Source organism: Falco punctatus, assembly GCF_963210335.1.
Source record: "Falco punctatus genome assembly, chromosome: 5".
NCBI classification, from domain to species: domain Eukaryota; kingdom Metazoa; phylum Chordata; class Aves; order Falconiformes; family Falconidae; genus Falco; species Falco punctatus.
In genome coordinates this window covers 81,756,393-81,781,973 of record NC_137584.1, presented here as the reverse complement: position 1 = coordinate 81,781,973, position 25,581 = coordinate 81,756,393, and the positions used below count along the sequence as shown (strand labels likewise).

The 25,581-nt window shown below is 40.8% G+C and overlaps 1 protein-coding gene across 1 annotated transcript in view; it reads left to right on the top strand.

The window, feature by feature from the left end:
- The window catches only part of PCNX2 (pecanex 2), a 159,924-nt gene that overhangs the window by 67,984 nt on the left and 66,359 nt on the right, over window positions 1-25,581 (top strand). The window contains exons 16-21 of the mRNA XM_080388846.1: window positions 145-254; window positions 2,436-2,532; window positions 9,321-9,413; window positions 9,926-10,076; window positions 14,195-14,336; window positions 19,393-19,570. Of these exons, the coding sequence (XP_080244972.1) occupies window positions 145-254; window positions 2,436-2,532; window positions 9,321-9,413; window positions 9,926-10,076; window positions 14,195-14,336; window positions 19,393-19,570 (771 nt within the window). The remainder of the gene's footprint in view (window positions 1-144; window positions 255-2,435; window positions 2,533-9,320; window positions 9,414-9,925; window positions 10,077-14,194; window positions 14,337-19,392; window positions 19,571-25,581) is intronic.

Sequence of the window (25,581 nt, the reverse complement as noted above, 5' to 3'; positions counted from 1 at the left end):
CTTGGTAGATGGTGTACAGATTTAGATGCTCTGCATTTAACACTGCATGTATGGCTTAGCCTACTTAATTGATTATTTTTTTTTAATTATTTAAGTTCTGCATTCCTAACTTACAAATATTTTGCTTTCTGCCCTTCTGTTCAGGAGCCCTGGGATGCACAACACATTCCAGCACTGTTCTCTGCTTTCTGTGGTCTGCTAGTTGCACTTTCTTATCACCTCAGCAGACAAAGCAGTGACCCATCTGTACTGATGTAAGTTGCCTGTAAATGTTATTTACTGATTACTCCATACAGCACTCAACCAGAGTGATGCCTGGGTTTCAGAACCACGGGGACTGTCTTCTGAAAAGTACTGTGGTGAGGTGGAAATTCCTTGCCACATTTGCCTGGTTGGTGTCAGTCCTGGAAATAAATGAAGTGCTGCGGTCAGATTGCTGGTAGGGCTGGTGCTCTTTGAACAACACTATCCAAATTCTCTGAAGCAGATTTCACCCTCTGGGAAATTGTGTGCTTGCCGTGTTGGAGAATAATGATTTATTTGAGGGGTTGCTCAGGGTACTGGAGTTGCAGAATGTGTGCTGTGGCAAGGAGAAAGGACATTTGATGTACTGGGGAGATGGCTCAATTCCAGCTCTTGCTGAGGGTCCCTGTCAGCAGGATATGCCTCTCTGTTTGAGATTAATTCCTTCCTTTTCTTCTCTGACACAGTCTGCTAGAAGTAGCTGAGGAAAGGTAGTGTATATCAAGAGCTGACATTGCAAACAAGGGAGATCCAGGGAGAAGACCCAACGCTGTGATCTGCATGTTGCAGTGGCATGAGAGAGTCTGTAGATCCATAGCTCAGGGGTGGCAAATGTGAGTTTTCCTGTGTGGGAACTGTGCTATATGGCCGTTATGGGAGCTGTGGTGGTCCACAAGCAGTTGGGTATCTAAGTATGTGGCTTTGGGATTAAGCGAGCCAGTGGGTTTTGCGCAGCTGGTATCACTGTGCCATCTGGGATCCTGCTTCACAGACACCTCAGTCTTACCCTAGACCAGCGCAGAGGGGCTGTGGGGAGACCCACAGGCTCTCTCCTTTGATTCATGAGGTGTGTTGTGTGTGCCTTGAGGTGAGGCTCTTTAGTGTGTGAAGGTTGTAGTAAGCATATGGTAAGTCAGGGTGACTGGATGCACAGTTCTAATGCAGGAGAGAGAAGGGGAAAGTGAAGGGCTTTTTAGGCCATTCAAGATTGTATTTGAGGAGGGAAACTTGGGAAAAGGAAAAGAATTCTGAGGAGAAAGGAAAGGATTAGCAGAAAATTGGCATCCTGGTCAATCTTATGAAGAGTTGAGAAATTCCTTCTTTACCATTCAGAAGATTCAGGAAATCTGATATTTATACATCACTAGGTTCTGATGTGGCAAAGCAACAAGACCTGCTTATATCTATTGCCATTAACTTTACCCAAAGCCTACTGTGTCTAGCACTGATGTCAATTAGACCTGGATCGAGCTTTGTGTAGGTGGTGTGTAGTTCATCGACCATTACAGTATGGAAGGAAGTGAAGCTGCTTGCTGTATTAGGGAGATTTGTTTAGCCTTGGAGTAAAATATACACAGGTAAATTGCAAATCAGCATGGAAGTGTGAGCTCTTCCAATTTTGAAGTAATTTAAATGTATTCTTTTCTCCCACTCGCCAGGAAGGACACACCAGTTCATTAATTTCTTTAATAAAACAGAAACTTGGCTTTCCTTAAAATTTTTAAGGCAGTATTCTTACACCATTAAATCCATTTTAACTTCTAAAGCTAGCTACTGATTTCTTTATGTTCTTAATCAAAGCTTTAGCAGCTGAAGTGGTTGTGAAATATCTTAATGTTAAAACAGCATCAAATGTTTATTGTGCAATCATGATAAAAATGAATAATCCTTCACAAAAAAGTTTTAAGATCATTTTTAAACAGCTCTGAACTTAATTAAAGGAAGTTAAGGAGCTTGGAAGCAGTATTTAAAGGATGGCTTGTGGCATAAACTTCAAGATGGAGGAAGAGGTAGCACATAAATCTTGAGCTAAGGATTAATATACAATTTATACAGAAATAACTTCTTTGGCCTTTTTAACATGGGTCTGAAGAGCTCCCATATTGGTTTCAGCTTAGCTAAAACATTAATAAAAGGCATGAATGCAACAGTTCCCTCTCTGCTTATGCCTATAAATGCCTGAGTCATATTGATTGGACTGCTGGGACTCCTTAATGTTTTGATGAGGAAGTTCTGCCCTGATCACAGGTGGAGCTGGTTTGTGTCAATCTTCAGCTATACAGAGATAAGATAGCTGCTGCATATGCGAGGAAGGAAATCTGGGGCTGTTCCTCCTCCTCAGCCCCCCAGGAATATTTGTATCTGTTAGACATGTTCAAAATTATCCTAACTAGGATTTTTTTTTTTTACAGGTCCCTTATTCAGTGCAAATATGTCCCTCACTATCTACGTCAACGATTTGAAGATTCATCAGCAGATCCACTCCCAGAAAAGATGAGAGAATCAGTGGTAAGACCTTTTCTTTCATTACTTTCCGTTTAAAGCTCTCTCCCATCCATTTTCCCCACTGAGAGACCTTTTAAATATTCTCATTTAGTAATGCAAATCTTTAAATTACTAAAAGCACAGAAAATGGGAGGGTATATACCCTGTTCCTTTAAATCCACAGATGGAAACCGAGAGAAGTTCTTCTACATCTTCTTTCCAGTGAAGCTAGAAGGGAGAAAGGGGATATTGCAATTTTCCTTTCTGACGAGTTCCTTTGAAGGGCTTGGCAACATAGATTCCTTAATATAGGTGATGGGGAATGAACCCTTAGAGCTTGGGGAATGGGGCATCTCATCCTGGTACTCGGAGCTAATGCAGGTTCTGTGCATAGAGTTACAACCTGGCCACCTGGTGTGTGCAAGGTAGGCTGGACTGTTCAACAAGCATTCAAAAAGGTGAGCGGTCCCGCCAAATTCCCTGTCTACATTGGAGGGGGACAAGATTTGCTCCACAGAATTAAGTGTTTTTAAAACAGCCCCTGTTAATCCTTTTTCTAGATCTAGGGGTTGACCTAGTTTTCAGGAATGCCTTTTTCTGTGCTAGGAGTTACTCTTGACCTGTATGTCCTCCACCCCAGCCAAACCAGGTAGAGCACAGACCAGACTTGTCCCCTGGAGATGGAATAAGCATGTGAAGCTTGACTAGTATGAGGGAGGGAGGAACATGCCTGGTGTCAAGCATTGCCATCTCATTGTCTCTTCTTTGCTTGGCAGGCTGTTTATTTCCTGCTGTCTGCCACATAGCTCTATGTTTGTGTCAGCTTATTTCCCGTAACTTCAGCTTAAACATCCAAAGCGACCCATCTTCCTTTTCAGGTCTTTTTATATTGAATAACCTCACTATTACCCGGTGGAAGTTGATTTTATAAAGAGTTCATGTAAGATTTTCAAGCTTCCAGAAGTGTGAAGGGGTGTTTGACATTTCTTAGAGCCATGAACTGTCCTGCTTCCTGGCTCTCAGACAGCCCTTCCTGACCATGTCCCTAACGCCTGCATCTGAGCGTTTGCAATGTATTTGCAATTATTCCTAAACTCTTGAATGCTCGCAGAAGCAGGGAGCGTTTGGAGAGTGCCTGGAAGACAGACTGCCTTTTTTTGACCCTTAGACATGACCTGAAAGCCTGTGGTGCCTAGTGGCACAGGTGGCTCGTGGGGTAGCTGGCCTGGTCTCCAGATGTCCCTTCAAAGGGATGGATCTCTCCTGTACATCTTGAATCATTTGTTGGGCATTTTATAAGGTGTTACACAGCCTACATTCAGCACGTGAGTTGATCTCACGCTGCCAGTGTTTCCTACTTTTCTTTGCTATTGTTATTTATAGATACATTCTACCATGTATAATGTTATTTTAAATTGCTTACTCTAGTAAGGCCCACGTAAGTTTAGGCGATATGTCCATTGCTTGTTGCTTGTATACAGTTTCTTGCAAACTAAACTGTTTGCGACAGCGTCATACTGCGATATGAACATTCAGCATTCAGCTAGTAACAGAGTTAAAAAAACCCCAAGTATTTCTGTGAAAGTTTTGCTATACTCTGTGGTATTTCTGATGTGCAGGTTATTGCTGCAGTTCATTGTCAGTCCATTCTTGTACGTGGGCTGTACGGCAGGTTGGATGGAAAGCTTCTCGTTCTCACTTATTTGTAACCTACTTGTGTCTTTTGCTGATAGTGCCCTTCCTGGAGCAGGGGAGTCTGATCTCATCTGCTCTGCAGATGGAGTGCTGCCGAGGGACTGGCACGGTGGCTGTGGCTGCCCACTTAACTGGTTCTGTTTCACAGTGCAGAGCGAAGCTTTGAGCAAGGCTTCAATATATTGAAAACACAACCCCAAAAACAAATTTGCATCTAAGATCTTGGATGTATTTTCAAAATGAGGTCATACAGCAGATGACTGACATAAAAATACGTCGAGAATGTGGACAGGGTTCTGATGGCTTAGTATACTAACACAGTCACTCAGTGGTTCAGCTGCACTTGGGCCCTTGAGCCGCTGGGGCAGAAGATGCAGAAGCACAGGGAGGACTCTGGTGGGACTGGCCAGACACAGGACTTCACCATGCCTCACTTCACACCATTCCCTTCACCATGCCTCATTCCTGTCTTGTTTTGCCAGTGTTTTTTGCATTTAACTAAGTGGGATTCCTGGCACCTTTTGCTTTCCAGAGTATACCTGGTTTGGGAGACTGGCACTTTTCGGCTCTGTACATTTGATGCTCCATGCTGCTGCTGCTGCTGTTGCTTTTAGACAGAGGCTGTTTTCCTCCAGTGTTGCTGGAGCTTGCTGGTTCTTCGCCTTCTTGGTTTTTGGCTCTCTGTCCAGGCTACCCTCAATCTGTATAAAAACTGTAAGCAAATTGTTTGCTTACGATATCAATTAGCAGCGCTAATTCTTGCACACTGGGAGATGTCCTGAAGAAAGAGAGGGCAATTTCTGATTAGTGCAGGCTCTTTGTCTAACCCCTGTGTTATCTGGTACCTCTGTCTCAGTTAAACACCAGTTTGCCAGCAGACTCCCACTGCTATCTCAGCGCAGTGCTAATAGAGCAAGTGGGGAAGAACTACCTGGGGAGGTAGGAGAAAATGCACGTGCCCCAGGTTTGAGGAGCACAATCAAGCCTCAGTCTCTGCTGACGTATTTCAGCAACAGCAGTCATGGTTAGGGTGTAGGACTCTGCTGACTCTTAAAAGCTAATTTTAAATAGCTTCCAGAACTTCTGCAAGAGGATCTTCAAACAGTTCAGAAGCTGAGTGAAATGACAAGTCAGTATTTGAAGGAGGTTCCATGGTGGTAGGTCATTTTTTCCTCTTGGAGTGCTCCTTTGTGAGGAGAGTATTCCTAACCCCTTGTTAGCAGCAAGAAGGGGCAGGATGCAACACAACAGCCTTGCCCTGGTCTATATACAGACATATGGTCTACATAACATGCCATTTAAATAGGACCTGTTTTAATCAGAAATCCTGAGGCATACAGAACCAAGTCACCTCCTCAAGGAGCTGAAAGCAAACAAGGTTAATACTGAAAATTAATGTGTTGTATTCTGTAGTGGCTTTGCATTGATGTTAGGAATAATAAATACAGCCTTTCTAATGTTTAGTTACATGACCTTTACTATTTTCCTTTGCTTGAATAGCTGTGTAAGAATTGCCAGCTTTGGAAGCCTGAATTATAAAGCAGCTGTGATGGATAATTGACCATTCAACTTTGAGAATGGAGCTTCCTACCATTATAATTAATTTCTGTAGGCATCCACATGGCTGATTACTAGATTAACCAGTGGCCTGAGGGTGCTAATGTGTTACATTCAAACTCAGCTTCCTTCCTGGCCTTTAATACAAACATTTAGATAGCTAGTAAAAGGATTTGTACAATGCTGCAAAAGCATAATTGAAAATAACGGTTGGACTTGATGATCTTAAAGGTCTTTTCCAACCTAAACGATTCTATGATAATTAAGGGGAAAAAAAAAAAAAGTGTCACTATAGTATATTCTGCTTGTAAAATCTCTGAGGCTTCAAAGGTAGTGATGTTGTCCTATAAGTGGGTTTGTTAACCTGGTGTGCAGCTCCAGTTCACACATCTAGTTGAGGTGTTCCTTATTTCTTTATTCTAGTTTTTGAGCAATGCTGTTTTGGGGTTTCTTTTTTTCCTTGAGTGTAAAATGGAGGAAAAAGAGCACCTGCTTTCAGTCCGAGCTGTAACAGTGATTATCTCTCACTGCAGAGATTTTTCCATGTTGAAGCAACGGCAATGAAGGACTCGGGAATTACATTGTAGGGCTATTCAGCATTCAGTTAAGTGCCTGGCCTTGGGAACAGCGTCCAAAATCCTGCTTTTAGACAGCTGGGTCTAAGCGCAGGATGGGGAACAGAGTTGTGTCCAAGGTAGACACATGCTTTGCAGGAGCTAGCTGCCTTCGGCAGGAAGGGTGGCAGCCACAGTTCCACCCACAGCAGCCTGCAGGTGGATGCCCAAGATTTTTTCCTGGAAGGTGGCTCTGAATCCCCCTCAACCAGAGATAACAGCCCAGGGTCAGTCATTTCCGGGGGGCGCGTGTGACCACTATGGCATGACATGAAACAAAAGCAGCTACTTCTCAGGTTTGGGAAGGAATAAACCTGAATTTTGTGCAAAGTTTGAAAGCGTCTGCCACATCAAGAAGAAGCTCCTGTGGGGACCGTTGTGCAAGTCAGCAGCTGAGCAGTGCATTTACATTTTGAAGCAGTTCTTTGCAAGAGTAAAAGGGCAGGCCTGGGTGTGTATGATACTTTAAATACTTTAGATGTTGCCAGAGTTGCAATGCAGTTGTCAAATTTGGGTTTAAATACCTGAATAATAACCACTGCTTTAAAAGCGTAGGCCTTTTCCTGTATGGGATTGTTAATGTGTCAAAAACAGTGAAAGCACCCTAAAAAGGATGCTTGCAAACTCAAAAATGGGAAAGGTGGGAAATACTAGTCCTATGCAATATAATCTGTGCAGTACATTCTCTTCTGAACGTAATCTTTAGCAAAGGTTCTCTTTGGTGACCTGGCACAGAATGGAAAGTTAGGACGCTGCCCTGCCCCAAAATGTCCATTATTTATCACCTCTGCTGACTTTACAGCTAACTACTTTGATGTAGTTCTTAAAGTGGCAGCTTCTTCAGTCAACCAATTGTGAGAGAAATGAGTTATTTTAATAGTAATCCTTTCTGGTTGTACAGAAGAGCTTGAAAATATGATTGGAGTGTGTTTGTTGTTCCTATAAGCTTGTTTTAGATTATTGAGTAGTTAGATTCAGCTGTGCAGAAAATGATACTTGATCGAGACTTTTCATAATATGTACTCACAAAAGGGCTGAAATAGTGCCATATAAATCTGGCACTGCTTAACTGTCTCAGATGCTGAATTTTAAAAGCTAAATAACTGCTGCTTTACATAGATTTCGTATGCAACATCTTTTTAAAAAAATACTTACATTATATGCATTGGTAGTAATTCCCTTACCCATCTTTATCAGGGTTTTGACCGGGTTTTTTGCATACTGCTCTGCATACTAAACCAACTTGAGTTAGAGATGGATACACAACTTGCTAGTGAGAGGAGGTCTGAACCGCACGGAGAGGACCTGTGAGGAGAGGCAGGGACCAGGGGAAGAGAAGACCTTTCCTGTGAGAGGTCCCTCGTGTTGTGATTCTCCTGTTGCATATGACGGCCAAGAAGCAAGGAGCAAGACCAGCAGGGCTGTGTTTTGAAAAGATGGTCAGGAAGGCTTAGGAAGACCTGACTCTGCTCCTACACCTTCCTACTTACAGTCCCTGCGGAGTACAGGGCTGCCTGGAGAGGCCATGGCTCTCGGAGGGGAGGGAGCCCTCTTCTTTTGGAGGTAGGTGCTCCGGAGCAGCCTGGGAAAGGGAAGAGCGGTGGCGATGGGTTGAGAATTCAGCTAAGCCAGACTGGAGTTTCCTGGGACAAAGCAAAAGTACTTCTTGAGCCTGAAGGCTTTTTAGTCCTGCTGAATTTCAAAGGGCTGCTGCAGTAAGTGGAAGTGCTGGTGCTCCTGACCTTTTGCTAAGAAGCTTCTTTCATAACAGGGAGCGATAGGCAGCCTAAATATAGTGATTGCTGCCAGCTTCCCCTGTAATTCACAACCCTTCTGTTGTTCGCTTGTTCTGCCTGCTTTCTTTTTGTCTCTGTTACTCGTAGTTTTGCTATCCTATCTTTATTTTAGTTTTTTTAATTTTTCTCTGATGAGATACATGAAGACTACCTAGATTGCAGCACCAGGACATCGGATGAGCTAATTCTAACAAAAGTGTTGCATTTCACCTATTTTTTTCTAGATGTCTTTGAATTAAAGTGTAAGTCAGTTTCTAAACCGAAAACTACAAATAGTTACTCATTTGATAACTTAGCAGTAGTATTGAGTGCTGAACTCAAATGCCCCTCTCATAAATCTAAGACAAGTTTTTCATTTACTCACAAAGACACTTGGGTGACCTCCGAAGTACAATTCGGAAGATAGCGCAGATCGCAAGCTATCTTGTTTGTTTGTTTACTGAGAATGACATTTTAATCACAAGAAAAATGGGCTGGGAAGACAGTGATATTTTCCAATCTTTAGAAACAAAATTACTCCTACCCTAGTTATAGATCTTTATGTAAAGGCAGACGTGTCCTTTCATTATCATTCAGTGACACTAGAAAAAGGCCTTGCCTGAAATCCATAAAATCTTGCCAAAATTTGGCTTCCAATACAGAAAATCAGAGAATGGGGCATGTCACTTTAGAACATAATAAATGTATTAACTTTGTGTCTCTGAAGACTTTACAGAGAAGCATGAGTCATTTCAGTAATGCAAGAGAAAGTGAATCTGAAGAAACTTTAAAGCTTGCAAATAGGAAATGGAACCAGAATTTTGATTCCCCAAAATAAAAAAGTCATAACATAAAAGTTATATTCCTTAAACAGAATCAGACTCAGTATGAAAATTTATAGCTTTCATTTCTTCAACCCTAAAACTACATTATTTAAAATCTAAAAATATAATTTAAAATTAGGCATGATGAATGTAAATGTGATTACTTTGATGAACCTAGAGTGTGAAGAAATAATTTCCCAAAGCAGAGAGGAGAAAATACTTTTGTATCAGGGAGTGCTGATTAGCCTTATCACAATGCAGACTGTGAGTAATTGAGAACAGTCTCATTTACTTTGGTTAAAATAGTATTGGTTTGCTAATTTTGTATAAAATATTTATTTTCACAGAAAGAAATCTTGAAATCGGATCTCATTGTCTGCACAGCAGCTGCTGTTCTGTCATTTGCTGTCAGTGCCAGTACTGTGTTTCTATCATTAAGGGTGTGTATCTGTCTTTATTTTTGTTCCCCCCTAAGATACTATCTCTTATGCAAAACCACAGGGTGCTTTAACTGGAAAGAATACAGATTGTGGGAAAAGTGAGTGAAAATGTACATACTAGTCATGATAACATTCTTTGTGCAAGGCAGTTAGTTTATAGATATTTGTATTAATTTCATTGTTACTTATTTGCTGTCTCTTTCTTTAAACCTCTGCATGTCCACAGCTCTTTTATAATACAGAACCTGAGGGACAGAATGAGTAAGCCTGATCACTTGCCTTTTTTCTTTCATTTAGGGAGGAAAAATTTGGTTAATAGTGTGTGCAAAATACATATTTCAAAGTCCATATTCACCTATGGAGTCAGAGGGTTTGAACATAGGAATAAAAATTAATTGCACAAAAATTACAATTATAGGAAGTGTTAAAAAAATGTAAAAAAGAAGTTTTATATAAAAATGTTGTTTGCGAGTTATAACTGTGTTCCTTTTTTTTTTTCTCTTTTGGCCCAGCCGTTTCTCAGCATTGTCCTGTTTGCTTTAGCATGGACTGTGGGGTTTGTAACACATTACCTACTGCCTCAGCTTCGCAAGCATCACCCCTGGCTGTGGATTTCCCACCCCATCCTTAAAAGCAAAGAGCACCAGCAACGGGAAGTGAGAGGTTTGTAATAAAATCTTTCCTAAAGAATGGATGCAATGACTTGCAGCTTGTCTTGGTTTAAAAAAAATAATATTCAGAAGGAACAGAGTAGGGAGAATAAATTATGCTTTACATTTCTCTCTTCCGAATAGCATGCATAGCCCATCATTTCCATTTCCTGCCCCCCCCCCCCCCCCCCCGCCCCCCCATCATCAGCACATCTGTGGACCTGTAGAAATAGTCTCCTGAGACCACTGCAGAGAACGGCTGCGGCTGGGCAGGCACCTCTGGAGATTGTCTAGTCTAGTGCCCCTGCTCAGAGCAAGGTCAGCTAGAGCAGGTTGCTCAGAGCTCTGTCCACTTTTGGATATCGTCAAGCGTGGAGACTTCCCAACTGTTCTGGACAACAAGTTCTAGCATGTGATCATCCTTACAGTAAGAAAGGTTGTGTTGGTTTGTTTTTTTTTTTTTCTTAAGTATGTTGAAATGGAATTTCAGTTTGTACCCACTTTCTTTTGTGCCATCACTGGGCACTACTGAGAACAGTCTGGCTCCATCACTTCACCCTCCCCATTAAGTATTTATACTGCCAAAATGCCCTCAATCAGGCATTAATAATATACCCCTGAGTCTTGTCTTCTCAAGCCTAAGCAATCCCAGTTCTCTCAGCTTCTTCTCCTGTGTCAAATGCACCTATCACTTAATCATCTTACTGGCCCTAAATGGCCTTTCACGAGCCATCATTTGATCTGCCTTTTGCTTTTACATTACAGTAGTTACTCACTGTGTCGCTTGATACGTTATAGTTCATGCTTAATAGGTTGGCATTTTATATAATTTAAAAACTTAAATGATTGATGCAACTGAGGCAGAATTTTTCTACTTTCTGGCATATAACTATATATCCTTTGAACAGCAAGAGTAGTGCCACTGAGAGTTCCAATTTCCATCAGAACACTCGTAGAGGAACATTAGAATTGAAAGGAACTGTGAAATTTTCTTGAAGATTTGTTCTTGCTAATGTTTGCTGGCTTCAGTGGGTAGTGCCCTGATACATGCTAGTATCGGTAAATATTTTAGTGTGTCAAGGTCTGATTTCCTGTTCTGATAAAGCTGTTTCTGCAAGCAGCCAGTGTACTTCAAGAAGCACAGGTGTTCGTTTTTTTTCTTTTCCACACCAGCTCTAATCTTGCTTTTGCTACCAGCCAAAAGCTTGCTTGTCATTTCTTGATGGATCCTGTGCCTTAATCATTCTCAATATATGTTCCTGAGGTGTTTGAAGACAGCATTGTCAGAACACAGTCTGCTGAGGGACTTTAGTGTTCTTTAGCTAGACAACAAAAGAGTTCAGATCACTCTCTGCAAAACCATGCATTAAGGATTTAAATCTTTTTTTTAAAAAAAAAAAATAAAAATCACATCTTTTGAAACGATTACTTTCCAAACAAGGTTTGGGTATGAAAAAAGTACCCAAGAGACTTCATTGAAGATTGCCTTTTAACTTTTACTGCAATGTGCCAAGGAAAGTGTAGTAGAAATATAAATCTTAGTAAGGATCATGCCCAGCTGAAAACATTGTTCAGGGCTTCCTCTCCCTGATGATCAGTAATTCTGATGAATACCCGAGTTTTATTGTCTGTTACATCACTTAATCATAAAAGACTACTCTAAGATTTCTTTCCCTTGTCCTGATTAAGTCTGTCTTCATTTGTCAGAAAACATTGTTTTCCTAAATGTAATGACTCAGCTTTTGAAAAGGTTGAGGGTAGAGATCTGCCAGACTGATCTCCCCAGATGGGTTTCCTTCTGCTTTGAGATCCAGCTGCATTTCCCATGCTGCCTGCTGTGGGCAACAGGCTTTTTTCCTTCTTTTGCAGTCCTCGTTTTATATGTGGCCCATTTCTGCGCTGTGGGGCTTACGTGTTATTGAAATGTAGCTGGTGGTGTGTGTTAGAAAACAAGAGAAAATTATATATATATATATATATATAATTTTTTTTTCACTCCCTTAGGCTGCTGCAGAGGCTTTTTATCATGTTCTGAGATGAGACAGGCTGGGGAAAAGGTTGTGTAATCCCTTTGATAGATATGTCTGACAGGCTGTCTTCTTTCTCTTACCCTGTAAGAAAAATGTGGGAGTTGAGCTTAAAGGTTCCCTGTTTGTATAGAAAGAGAAGCTTGGAAAAGGACAGTATCCTGTAGTTGTCAGGTGTGGACGATGAAAGGACAATTACACAAAAGAAGATGTCTGTGAGGAGCTTTTACTGCATAGAATTTCATTTTCAGGTTCCTAATTTTTGACAAGTGTAGTGCTATGAGGAGACAAATGGCGGCTTGCAATTAGACGAGCAGCTGGTATTGACAATTCCACGAGTTTATTCCTGGCTTTGTTTCATAGACTCTGAATGAGCTGTTCAAACTCTCAGGCCTTCCACGGAATAGCAATTATCAGACCAGTTCTCATGATGCCCCTATGAGATAACTCATTTATTACGTGTCATTGTTTTGCCTGACTGCAGGAAGAAAGGCTGAGGCCAAGATCTGTGAACTTATGGTATAATAGATGTGTAGAAACCACTGCAGGACTGAGTGGGAAAGAAACCCTGAAACACTAGAGACTATTTTTTTTTCTCCTTCTCCCCACCGCTGTTTCATACCCCACAGATTCATGTAAAGCTTTTTCAAATCATCCACATCTTTCCCTGGGCCCCCTCTGAATGTAAGCTTTTTTTTTTTTTCTGTCTGCATTGTCTGCACACATCTCTCCCTGCTCCTGCAGCTACCTTCTTTTTGGTCTACTTGATATGCATATCTCTTTATTCAAGCTTGAGCTCTTACACACAGCTCAGCTTTGGGCATTTGGATCAAGTTCTTGAGTGGAGCTCTGGGAGCAATTTGTAGTTCAGGAGGAGGGGAGAGGAATGGAGAAAAACAGCTAGATTCCAAAATGGGCATTTTGCTGCATGTAGGAGCTTTTAGGATGTGGCCTTTAGGTAATAAGAGGAGGAAATATTTTGACATTATTACAAGAAACAGAAGTTCATCATATTTTCTGAAGGCAGATTTTTGCAAGAGCATTGCCTTAGCTTAAGATGCTGGTAAAACATGTCTTAAAGCTAATTTGAAAGGATTGCTTTTAGATCTTTCTCTTTGAGCCTATACAATACACAGCTGTGCCTGCAGAACATACAAATCTGCTGGCTCAGCACGTCGTCTTTGCCTGTCATTGAAAAGGTGTATGTGGGAGTGTGGGATCCATATGCATCGTTTCTGCAAGGAAGAGTATTGGAGGTTCGGTAGCTAGCACTGTTATTTTGGAGTCAATACCACGGTCTGCCTTTTTGTGTTCAGTTTTTTTCCAATAATCTTGTCTGGCTGAGGTCAGTTGAGAATAAAGACATTATTTTTGTCTGTACACAAGTGTTTCTGCACTCAGTTCACTGAAGTTCTCATAGCAGTTGAATTGCACAGAGCATTCAGTTTTTGTTTAATATTCATATTAAGCACTGTGATGTTAGAAGATTCTACTACACAAAAAGATACTCTTTACTGGTGAATGATGTGATCCTGGCAGATACTTTTACAGTGGCTGTTTTAAGTGTTTTGAGAAACATCTGTGACAGTTTCTAGTTCCTGTTAATTCTTCAGTCTTTAGATCTCAAAGGATATTTCATTTTTCAATGAGGTCAGTGATGCTTTGCAGTCTAATGAACAGTGTTTCACCACTATAAGATGGGGAAGGAGGAGGCGCAAAGTTCAAAGGAAGTTCCCTAGGTCATCCACCAGGTCGGTGCCAGAGCAGGAGAGGGTCCCTCTGCAGTCGTTGCATCACTAAAAGCACTATTTAATATAGTGACTAAGTAATTGGATTATGTAGAAACTGCCATCTATCACGTACCACCTTTTATTGTTTCTGAGTGCTTCTCATGAGTGCAGTTATAAGCAGCAAAACAGATACTCTCTAAAATCAGAAAAGAACAAAATGATTCTCTATTGCAAAAGAATTATGAATTCCATTGTTTCATGAATTGGTTGGTTCTATTTATTAATGTGAGCTAACTGGTTTCTTCTATAGTACTGCAGTGCAAAAAATGCTGATTCTTTGATGAAATGATCCGTTATCTGAACTTCTGTTTCAGATGCTGCTCATTTGATGTGGTTTGAAAGGCTCTATGTCTGGCTTCAGTGCTTTGAGAAATACATTTTGTATCCAGCTATAATACTGAATGCCCTCACCATTGATGCTTTCTCAATTAGTAAATACAAGAAGCTTGGTACACAGTAAGTATGTGATTAGTAGAATATTTGGTTTTAGACTGAAGACTGAAAAATGAAATTGTTTCTTAAATGTCTGTTTGCTTGTCAGACTTTGCTTTCATGCATTATTAGTTCAGTGTACAATAATCATTGGCTTTGCTGAAAGAAAAAAGCAAAACTACCTTAGCACATGCTAAGACATGACTCCAGTGAGAAAGAAAGAAATTAAAAGATTAAGGAGCTATATATAGATATATATGGAATGTCTAACTGTCAATTAAAAGCAAGACACACTATACCAGGCTGCAGGTGTTTGATGGGCATAAACACAGTGGGGTAACTAGAATTAATCAGATGAAAATGAGAAATCTAGGCTGGATATCAGGAAACGTTTCGTAGCTGAGGATTTTTAAGACTACGACATAGTCTCCCAAAGGAATTATCAACAGCTTCACCGCACAAGTCTTCTAAGGCAAGACTGAATAAAATATTCAACAGTGTAGAATGGTGGGTAGTCCTGCATTAAGAGTGGTTTGAGAAAGGCAGGGATACAAGTTTTTCCAGAGTCTGATGCCTGATATTAAGCAGCACTGGTGATGCTGATCCGTGGTCTCAGTGTGATCCTTGCAGACAGCCTTTTATGGTAAATATTTTGGTCAGTGACTTGCCTACTGCAGATATTCAGCAGGCTTAGTGACTGCAGTATCCCCAGCGAGCAGAGTTTCTGCAGTCTTTTTATCAGAATGACAGTGATGCAGATGATAAAAACAAAGAAACAGCCTGTGTTCAGGAAGGAAGGTTCCAGCAGCAAGAAAAACTGCTGGAGGGCGGGGGAGTTCCTCAGTATTAATAATAATTTAGATTCTTAACTTTAAATATTAAATAAAAGAACTTTGATGTAAACATTGCATGTTGTTTTAATTATTCTTGTCTTTTGAAGAGCAATGCAGCTTTAGGGACTGCACAGCTATAAGGAAAACGTGGCCCCTGCTTTTAGGGGCTGAAACTAGGACTAGGACGTTCATCTGATTTTCTGCATATTCCTCCCAGACAGCTCCTTCTCCGCAGAGGCTCTCAGCCGTCACTCGGAGATAGCCTGTGTAGTTCCCCACCGATGTTTTTCCAACCAGGCACTTGGGGGAGATGCTAAGGCCAAGGTGGTTCAGGAGCTTAGGTGTGTTGTCCAGGGTGAAACTGAGTTCACACTCATCCCTCTACTTGGTTCTGTAAGGCTGGCAGAGCTAAAGGTAATCAAAATGTCATTTGTCACTAGCAGACATGACTGAATACGTGCACAGAGCAAATACGAAGGGTTAGGAAGGTGCTATTTTTACATAGTCATTCCTCCAAGCTAGATTGCACTTTAAAGCGTCACCTCCCTCAAGTGTTCAGAAGTAGTGAGTCAGTCCCCCAGAAATCTTGAGATTAAAGAAAGTAATTACATTTGTCAGCCTTTGATTGTTTGGCCTGTAGGGGAATACCACAGTCCTTTCCTTCCCCATCCCCCTTGTGTCTGTGTGATCACCTTGGATTTAAAACCTGTGTTTTCCTCTTTTTCTTGTAACTGAGGTCTATCCACAGCACTCCCAGGGTCCCTTCTTCTCCGGCACTCCTCTTTAATACCCTTCCCCAGCAGCTCCCACGGCAATGCCACGCACAAAACGTTCATCTTCGGGTCCTACTTCTTTCTCCTCAACTCTGCAAGCCTGTGAGGAGTCCTGGGTTCTCCTTGCTCTTTCCGTGTACAGTATTACTGAGGGCTAACGTGTTGGTTTCCGTTGTTGGAACATTCCTTAGTTATTGCTCACCCAAGGATCAGACCGCATCACGCTGCGGAGGAGGGAACGCACTCTCCTGCTCCATGTCTGAAAGTGGCTGAGGTGGTACATTTTGCCTGGTTTGATTTTGAAGTTTTTTCTCAATTTGCATGCGTTTTTTAGAGAAGCTTCATCTTGCTTTGTGATTTAAGGGACTGAGGCGGTTTGCTTCCTGAGGAGGCAGAACAGCTCCTTTGCAGCCAAGAGTTTGCTTGAGCTTCCCAGACCCCGATGTGCTGGTTATTAATGGGACCCACGCTGACAAGCTGCAGTGCCTGCCCGTGCTACCTGCCACGGAGGCTTCACAAATAAGCCCCCCTTCTCTCTCTCAGGCCCCAGGAAAAGCATCTTGTGTGGCAGTATCTTTAAAGAAGAGGGATAATGAGCAAATTATCTTCTGTTACCCCTGAGAGCATTATTTTTTAAAATGTCTCTCTCTTTTTTTTTTTTCTTATTTTTCTTTTTTTTTTTTTTTGTGAAATTTTCCACATGTTAACAGATCCAAGGAGGAAACTTTAAGTTTTCCGTGTGAAAATTCCCCCATGTTAAAAGATATTTTTTTCCTTTCTGAAGGATGTGAGATCCAAACGGTTTATACAGGGCACACTGGAATGGCTTCTAGTTGCTTCAGAATCTATTTAGCTTAGTCACTAGATTTTCCACTCAGAAATCTGGGGCAAATTGAAAAGAACAGCTTTGACAAGGTGAGAAATAAGGTAAGCTTGGCATTTCATTCCAACAGTGATGTCCTGGTGATCCTTTAGAGTGACCTGCACTCAGATAAAGTTACGTCTGCGTTACAGAAGATACACAATAATGAATAAATGCCACATAAAATAAAATCAAGCTGGAAATGTGCAGATGCAGGAGCCTTGCTAGAATGATAAAAACCTGTTGAGAGCTTTCTGGCTTGTCAAGTGTCAGTCGTGGCAGCAGGTATTCTGGTTCACAGCAGGATGGAGAAGAACCTTCCATGGATCTTGCAAATACCTGGCCTACTTTGTCACTAATTATGCATTGAAGTCCCTGTTTGTTTTCATCAGCATCAAAAAGACAGTGCATCTTGCTTAAGAGAAGTCACCTGGCTCTCAGTTCACGGGGCTGTTTACTTGTACATCTCTATTCGGTTTGGGTTGTCTTTTCAGGAATAGATCCAGTACAGTTCTTGGTCATCAACATGCAAAACTGCAATCCAGATATACTTGTTCAACTTCCAGAAAACGCTGAGGGTACCTGATATCACTAAACACTCCGAAATTTGATGTGATGGTTCATTAGGAGGCTTGAGCCTGAGCATGCCCAGAGCTTTCTGAAAACATCACTTGTCTCCACTCTTATCCTGACTAGGACCCAGAAACCAAAAGGTTTAGAGCTGAGAGCTGTTTTGCAGCATCTCCTGTATGTGATCAAGATTGAGTTCTCTGCTTTGATTTCCTTCCTTTTAAAAACCTTGATAGAGAAAGTGGTGTTGTCCATTTCCATTAACCAGTCCAACTGCTAAGCACTTACCAGGAAAGTAGAGGCCATAGGAGGTTTGCGTGTGATTCCTCCTGCTTTGGCAGTAAGGAAATTCTTACAGGAGTGGGGAATCATGTGTTTCAATTCCTGCTCCTGGCCCTGTTGCTGTGGGTTTTAGTGGTTGTTGAGTAAAATACAGAATCGTGCAAGTGTTTGTGGTCTGGAGCCCGGTACCGTGTCACATCTCAGGGCAGTGCCCATCAGTGCTTCTCCGCCTTGGACTGAAAAAGACCTTCCAACTCTTCTTGGCACAGATTCAGCCAAGGAAGGAGGAGTTGATGGTAACTTGCAGGGTGAGATGTGTGTCCGAATCCCTCCAGAGCTGGAAAGTGATTGGATCTGGGTTCCTTCCTTCCCAGGGAAGCCGTGTAACCAGTAGGCTGCTGCAGAAAAGTCTGGCTGCGCGGCTGCTCATTTGAAGGAAAAGAGCTGTGCGCAGTTCCCTGCAAGAATGATGAGAAGCACTGAGGTGTGCTGGAGGGGATGGGGGGAACAAAAGGGGGACAAAGGATCCTCACCTGCAGACTGAGGTCAAGGTGAGTTAGGCGGGAGAGTATTTTCAGACACGTCACTGTCCTGAGGAGTTTCCACAGGGTGGCTTTAGACAGCTGCTTGCTGCCTGATTCTGTACTCATGCTGGAGAAGGAGCCAAGGTTGGATTTTAATTTACCCAGGTGATCTAGAAATTAATAATCTGTGTCTGAGACCTTTCTAGGATCTAACCCCCAGAACTGGCTGTATTATCAAGAGATCAAAATTGTTGTCTAAGCAAGACCATCTTTCTAATTCTGTAATAATCTTACAACCAAAATTTAAAAAGGTGGACACCCTTGTCTCAAGAGTTTAGATATATATCCAGAAACTGGAGTGGTTATTTAAATCCAGGAGGTGCCAACACATTACCCCCATCTTTCCTTCTCACATAATCGTATTTTCTTACACAGAAAACTGTGTTGTTTTCTGGAGAGTTCAAAGAGGAATGTTACCTTCTTGGAGATACAGCAGCAAGCACTTTAATTTTTAAAGATTAGACTTCTTGGTTTTTCTGTGTGGTCACTTGCTATTTAGAGTTCTCAGCTGAAGTTCACTCTCTGGAATATAAGAAGAGAGAGTAAAATGCAGATTGCAGACATTTTACAGCACATAGGTGCAACGCACAATTTCTTTTCATCTGATGAAGGAATTTCTATATAGAAATACTTGACCTTCCAATCAAGAACAATGGTAAGAATTTTAATCACTTCACATCTATGAGTGTTTCTATCCAGAATTTTGACATTGTGGCTAATGAAATTAGGAGAATAATTGTAAACTGTATCATCATGTGAAATTTCTAGTAATAAAAACCCTGGAGTTCAAGATTTCTTTTCAAATTACAGTAATGTATTAATGGAAGTGCCAAGATACTTCACAAACTTAAATTTTATTTTAAGAGCAATGTAAAAATATCCTTTTTAGATTCTTAGGTTGTAGTAGTCAATGCTGTTCTTTTTAGTACAGAGTTCTTTCATTATTACAGATTACAAGTGTGTAATAAGGGAAAAATATGGAGTTGCACATGGGTAGAATAAATGTGATTATTAAAAGAACATGGGAATAATATCAGAAATCAGTAAGATGTGTAGGTTTAGATATATATGGTGATCTAAAATACATCTGGCACAGCTACTTGTATTTAAGACCTTCCTAATTTAATGCTTTATGACTTTGACTTGATTAGGTTTTTCTTTCTGCCTTTCTTACAGCTGTGATATTATCCTGATAACAGTTGCTGGGATGAAACTCCTCCGCTCCTCGTTCTGTAATCCTATTAATCAGTTTGTTACTTTGAGCTTTACTGTGATCTTCTTCCGATTTGACTACAGAGATATTTCAGAAAATTTCTTGCTGGATTTCTTCATGATGTCCATCGTGTTTCATAAGGCAAGTTTTATAGCTCCTGTCATTACTTTGGTAAATATATTTTCAGAGCTTTATGTATCTTCTCAGTGTCACCATGCTCATCAATATGTGGCAGGATTTCTTAGAAGTAATGAATGCATATATAGACAGTTTATTGGTACTGTAGAGGAAAAAACCTTGAAACCAAGGTTCCAGTTAAATGTCTTCTCTGGTTTTGTGCAATGTTTTGCATTTGCTTTTTGTTCACATGTTGCTATAGAAAGTTCAGAATTGTTGTTTTCAAGAGGAGGAAAATCCTCAATGAGTTGGAAAGAGCCTCTTGAGTCATTAGTGCAGGGCTGCCCTCCAGATCAATTGCCTGGTGTTTTTATCTGGGTTTCCTTTGAATGCCTCTACTGTTTGACTCAACAACTTCCTTTGGGAAATTATTCCATTATCTAATCATCCTCATGATAATAAATGTTTTCCTAATGTCAGCCTTAACATTTTTCTTTTCCCTTTTTTTCAGTCTGTTACCCTTGTGATGCTGCCCTTAACCTTAACCTCAGAGCTCCTTCCTCTCTTTTACATTGTTAACTCTTGGAGGGTGCTGTAGTTGAATTTACTTTAAAAAAGACCTTTCTGCACCAGTCAGATCAGATCCTGTCTTGATTTGCTATCTGTGCTCGTTCACTGAAAGAAGTGCATTTAACTTGATAAAATATGAGAAAATATTGAAGACTTGCCTAATGCTTTTACCAATTCTTTTGTATTTTGTTTTGGTTTAAAACTTGTTGGTCCCTGACAGCCATAACATACAATACAGTTTGTTCTGAAGTTCTGGTGAGGTGTTTGGTTTTGTTGTTGGGGATTTTTTGGTCAGGCTTGTTTGCTTGGCTTCATTTTCTAAAATATTCCTACTATATGTGTGAATATGACCCAGCTAACACCACTTAATTTCTGAGAGGAGAAAGACATGGTTCCGTATTGGCGGCTGCGTGTGCTGTGGAGATGCCCAACGATGTGTGTGGAGATATTTAGCCCTTCTACACAAGGGGTGTCAGCTCAGACCACTGTCCATGCCCACCTAGAAGTTCCAGGCTTCCTAAGGAAAGACGCAGTTCGTTAGTGTTATGTTGGGAGCTCCCAGTCATTCAGGCAAAAAGCGAAGCAGAAACTCGGTGCTTTTCCTGGTTCATATCTGTGCTGCTCTCAGGGAGGAGGAGAAGGGAGGAATAAGTCAGTGAGGGAACTTGGGCTTTTTCTTTTTTCTGAACTCTTGGACCACACTCTAATAGGAGCTTCACCTGCCTCAAGCCTTCAGCCCTCAGACCCCTTGTTCTGCTTTCTCTCTGCGGGGGTGAGGAGGCAGGACTTGGGGAGGGAAGGCAGTAGAAAAGGAAGAGAAGAGCTGATACAAACCCTGCTTTAAAAAGAACCCCCGCTCCATGCTCCGTGATCCTAAAATACAGTTAAAGTAAATTTTTAAGCTTCTTACCTTGGAGCAAAAGATGAGCAGTGGAAGTGATGCAGAGCATTGTGGCAGTTTTCAGTTGTCAGCATTACCGTATTCCCTAGAGTAAGGGGTGAATTTCTGTCTCCGGAGAAGATTGTCGGTGATGTGCATCAGTGGACATCCCATGTCTGGATAATGACCTGTTTAGCCCTAGAATTCATTCTCCAAAAATCTCTTTACGGGATCAAAAAATTGGCACCCTAGAATTGAAAGTCATACTATTCATTAATTATTTTGAAAATGTTGGTCTTCTGAGCGTATCACACAATAGTGGTGTTTTTTATATATTCCTAAAAATAGGATTATTGCAGGTTTTTGGAAGAGAGGTAGGTAAAAGCTTTTCAATGGGCTTTTTTGGGGGGACTTGCTTGAGTAGTTTAAAGCTACTATTTACAGTAGAACGACTGGTGATAGCAATAAGAATGAGATACTGAAGGATGTGTATCAAATTAAGCAGAGATGTTTGCTAGAATAACTACTACTCTACCAGACTGAAAGTTTGTACTACAGACGTGTTCTGAAAATGTAGTTTTAGCACTGATCTGCCATCTTCTTCAGTGTGATAATATCTGAAATTTTGCAGGTCATCAGTTCATCAAGTGGACTTGTCCTTGTTCCATTTTAAAAAACTAATGTTAAAGGGTTGAATTATTTATATTAGAAAATCACATGCACAGTTACACAATGATCATTACAGCCAATCTGAAAAATAGCAATTAAAGTCTTATTAATGCAAATCATAAAAGGCATAACTTTTCTTTAGCCCAATTGAAGTCTGAGCTTTAATCAGTTCAATATTGTGGAACTTTATGAACAGATATGGGCACTTGAGGATAAAGATGGTGTGTGTTTATTCCATATTCCATACTATAGGCCCTAACCAAGCTGCAATCCACCTCTGTTCCTAAAAGGTTTATGGGTCTTCACACATTCTGTCTGTCTGTAGTTCAGTCATTTTTATGTTTGCAACTATTTTTAAAAAGAAAACCAAAACCTGAGAGAGTCTCTATTACCATCACTTTTGGCTATGCAGAACTTACTACACAGTCATAGCTGGTTTCTGCTTATTCATTGAAAAAGTCAACTTACCACCTTCTGAATTAGAGAACACTAGGAGTGCTGTGCCTTTAGGCAGAGTGATGGTAATTTTTAAGCATGGTTACCCCACAAAAAAATATTTGCATGCTCTCGAAGCACTGTGGTAGTAAGCATTTATTTTCTTCTGCCAGGCACCAGGGAAGCAGGCATCTAAATTCAACAGACATCCACAACTGCACTAGTGACTCTTGAAGCAGATTATGTTGAATAAAACTTTGCTGATAATGTTTGGTAGAATATTTCTGAATATCTCACTGATTGTGCTTCCCTCATTTTCCCCATTGTGCTGTTGATTTAATGTAATTTAGTCAAATCAGAAGCTCCAAAAGAGCATATTACTCCCTGAACAAGTTGAGGCATGAAAGTCTGAATTGCTGCTCACAGATTTCTATCTGTGTTTGCAAATAGCCAAGCCACCCACACTGAGTAACACAGAGAACAAAAGAGTCTATTCAGTTCAATTCCTGAGGATATTTTAACCGAGATGGATTTTTTTGTCTTTTTAACATCATAGGACTTACTAATGCAACACAGTTAATTAACTTCTTTTTAAAATATCATTAGCTGTTTACATTTTGACAAGTTGCAGAATGTGAAAACTTAATGCTATAAAAGTTGATTAGGTGTATGCAGAGTGTGCTGGTTTGTCTTTCAAATTGTCTTGGGAAGGCAGCAAGAAAAACTTTTAGGAAAGACTTCCTTACTTATTTTTAAGAGTGATCACAGCTTTCAATTTAAGTGGAACAGGACTTCTCCATCTTTCTTCTGCTAAGGCTTTCCATGTAGCCAGCCTAGTTTGTGTCCTTGGCTACAGCCTGGGATTCTTTTGTCCAAAACTCCTTTTGTCAAAACAAATGTTTTATCCAAAACGCCTTCTTTAAATCAGAGCTGAACAGCCTTTTAAAAATATGCGGTTGCTCATTCAGAAATGATGGGTGTAGTGCTATGATGTATACTCTACATCTACAGGATGTCAAACTGGATAATCAAGACAGACATCTTGGTCTACATGACTCCATGTAAACTCTTTAAATGACCCAGTTGTTCTCCCTGGACTTTTTAAAAGATGACAGTGCCAAGGTTAATAAGAATGTTCATATTAGTTGAAACTGGAAACCCACAAATAACTGAGAATGTATTCTTCATAGGCATAGCAAGGGTGGAATATATAATAGGACTTAGGAGATTTCTTCCCAGGCTTCTAACAGTAGGAAAAGCTCTGAGACGTCTTCTGTAATAGGGTAAAAAATATGGGAATATTAACCAGTTTAATAAATTGTTTGGGAATGATGAAAACATGGGCCTACCTTCTACTTTTTCTGATGTCTACTGGCATAATACTAAACGGCGGAAAAACTCTTTTAACGCATTTAAGACATGTATGAGAGGGAGAGTGTGAGTATGGTCACATGTTACAGATCATCTAGTCCACCTTTCCTCAGTATGATTAAAAAAAAAAGTCAGAAAGGAATGCGGTGCCCAGCACTGCCCTTCTTGGCAGATGTGTGAGCTGCTTTTAAAGGATGTCTGGAGTAACAACTGTTCAAGTCAAGAATGAAGAGGTATTGTGAAGTGGCAACCCATGCAAATTATTCAAACAGCAAGGATATCAGTTTGGAACTGGCTGAATGTTAACAAAGATGCTCAGGGCAAGGCTTGTCCACAGCACTTTAGCTGTGCTCTCTTAAAGATATGGCTTTCTATTTTACCCAGTGCCAGGGGCATCCTCTAAATCTTGCTGTGGCGAGGGGTCACGGTGTCTCTCTGAACTGCTTTAGGAGCCTCAGGTGGTGCTGCTGATATTGAGCTGAAGGAGCAAAGACAGCAAAAAAACCCAACCCACCTCAGTAGTGTGAACGTGGAGGCTTCTGGCTATAGTATGCCCTTGGCTACTACAAAAAACTGGTGGAACTTTTTTGCTAGTCTGCTCACTATGGTTAGCAACCAGCAGCGTGTTGGAGATTCCTGTGTGCCAAACTGTGGTGAACTGGCTCTTCTACGTGCAGCTCTCGCATCTGTAGAGCACAACTGAGAAATTATACCTGTACTCTCGAATATGTATTTTTGACAAATCTGTGTAGCTTCCTTTGAGCCCTAAAGAGCGAGCCACCCCTAGTTTATGCAGTCGTCTGCTACACAGGTCTGGATGTGTATGTTAAGACCCAGTGTCGCTGGCCATCTAATGTATAGGGCCACAACTCTGCATCTCTTTCAGTGTCTTGTGTGTTCCTGGCAGGCAGTTTAATGGCCTCTTAATTTGTGTGTGTGGATGAACTAATTAGCAATACTAAAATATGAAATCACCTTATATTTTCTTATAGTCAAGTCCTCTGAGAGTTCTGAATTTGTCTTCATGCATAAGGCAAAATAATCAAAGAACCAGAGCTTGTTAAATTTGCCTTCATTAACACTGAATTCATTTGCCTAAGTACTCTTACCCCTGCTGAGCTCACTTAAGAATACAATTTCCCTGTCTGATATTTTTTCTTCTTTCCCAGAATACATTTTCCAGCTAATAAGGAATCCGCATTTTTTTATAAGAATCTTTCTCTTCCTGTATACTTCTTTCTGCCATAGGATCCAATTTATGAAAGAGGATCTTTATGTCACAAGTAACTCCAGCTAAGACAGCCAGTTTGTAACAGCCTGCCAGACCTGTGCTGATGAGGCTTAACTTTCAACATCCACAGCACACTCCTTTGGACAGGAAAGAAATTAGGCGTGTCATCTTGTTTTCCTTCATTTTATGAGGAAGTGCTACCAAGTGCATTGACCTTCTTGGTCCTTGGTTGAGGTCAAGTAATTAACCTATTGGATCTTTTTATTGCCTTTGTGGCAATAAAACTCTTGGTTAGTTGGCATGTCCTGTTGATTGATTTAGGTGCTGCTTATAAGTCAAAAGCCTTTTTCCTTTCCCCTTGTGATTTTTCATCCTTCTCTAAATCTGGTGTTTCACTTCAAAGCTTCTGGCACTAAGTCGTTAATTCATATTTTAATCCATTTCTTGCTGTTCGTGCATACTGAAATCCAACATCTTAATCAGCTGCGCCCTTTTGGCTCACAGCTGTTTCCTCAACTTTTGATATCTGGCATATAAACCCTGTTAAGACACTTTCTGCTGAGTAAAATACTCAAGGCTACACCTGATATTTGACAGGATAATCCCAGTGGCATTTTCCATAGATGCCTTAACTCTCTTGAGCACTGTACAGTTCATGTTTCCTTGTAATATTGGAGAAATGGTTTAATTGATTTTTCATTCAGCCTTCTGTCACTGACCTTTTTGTCAGACTTCGTTCCTGACACTATTTCCAGATTGCATTTTCTCTCTCTTTTTTTGTGTGTTTTTTTCCTTTAGAATGCGACAAACGCACTCAGGAGCACAGGGAGGTGTACGCTTCCTGGGTCAATCTGGCTGGCTGCACGCTGAGGACTGTGT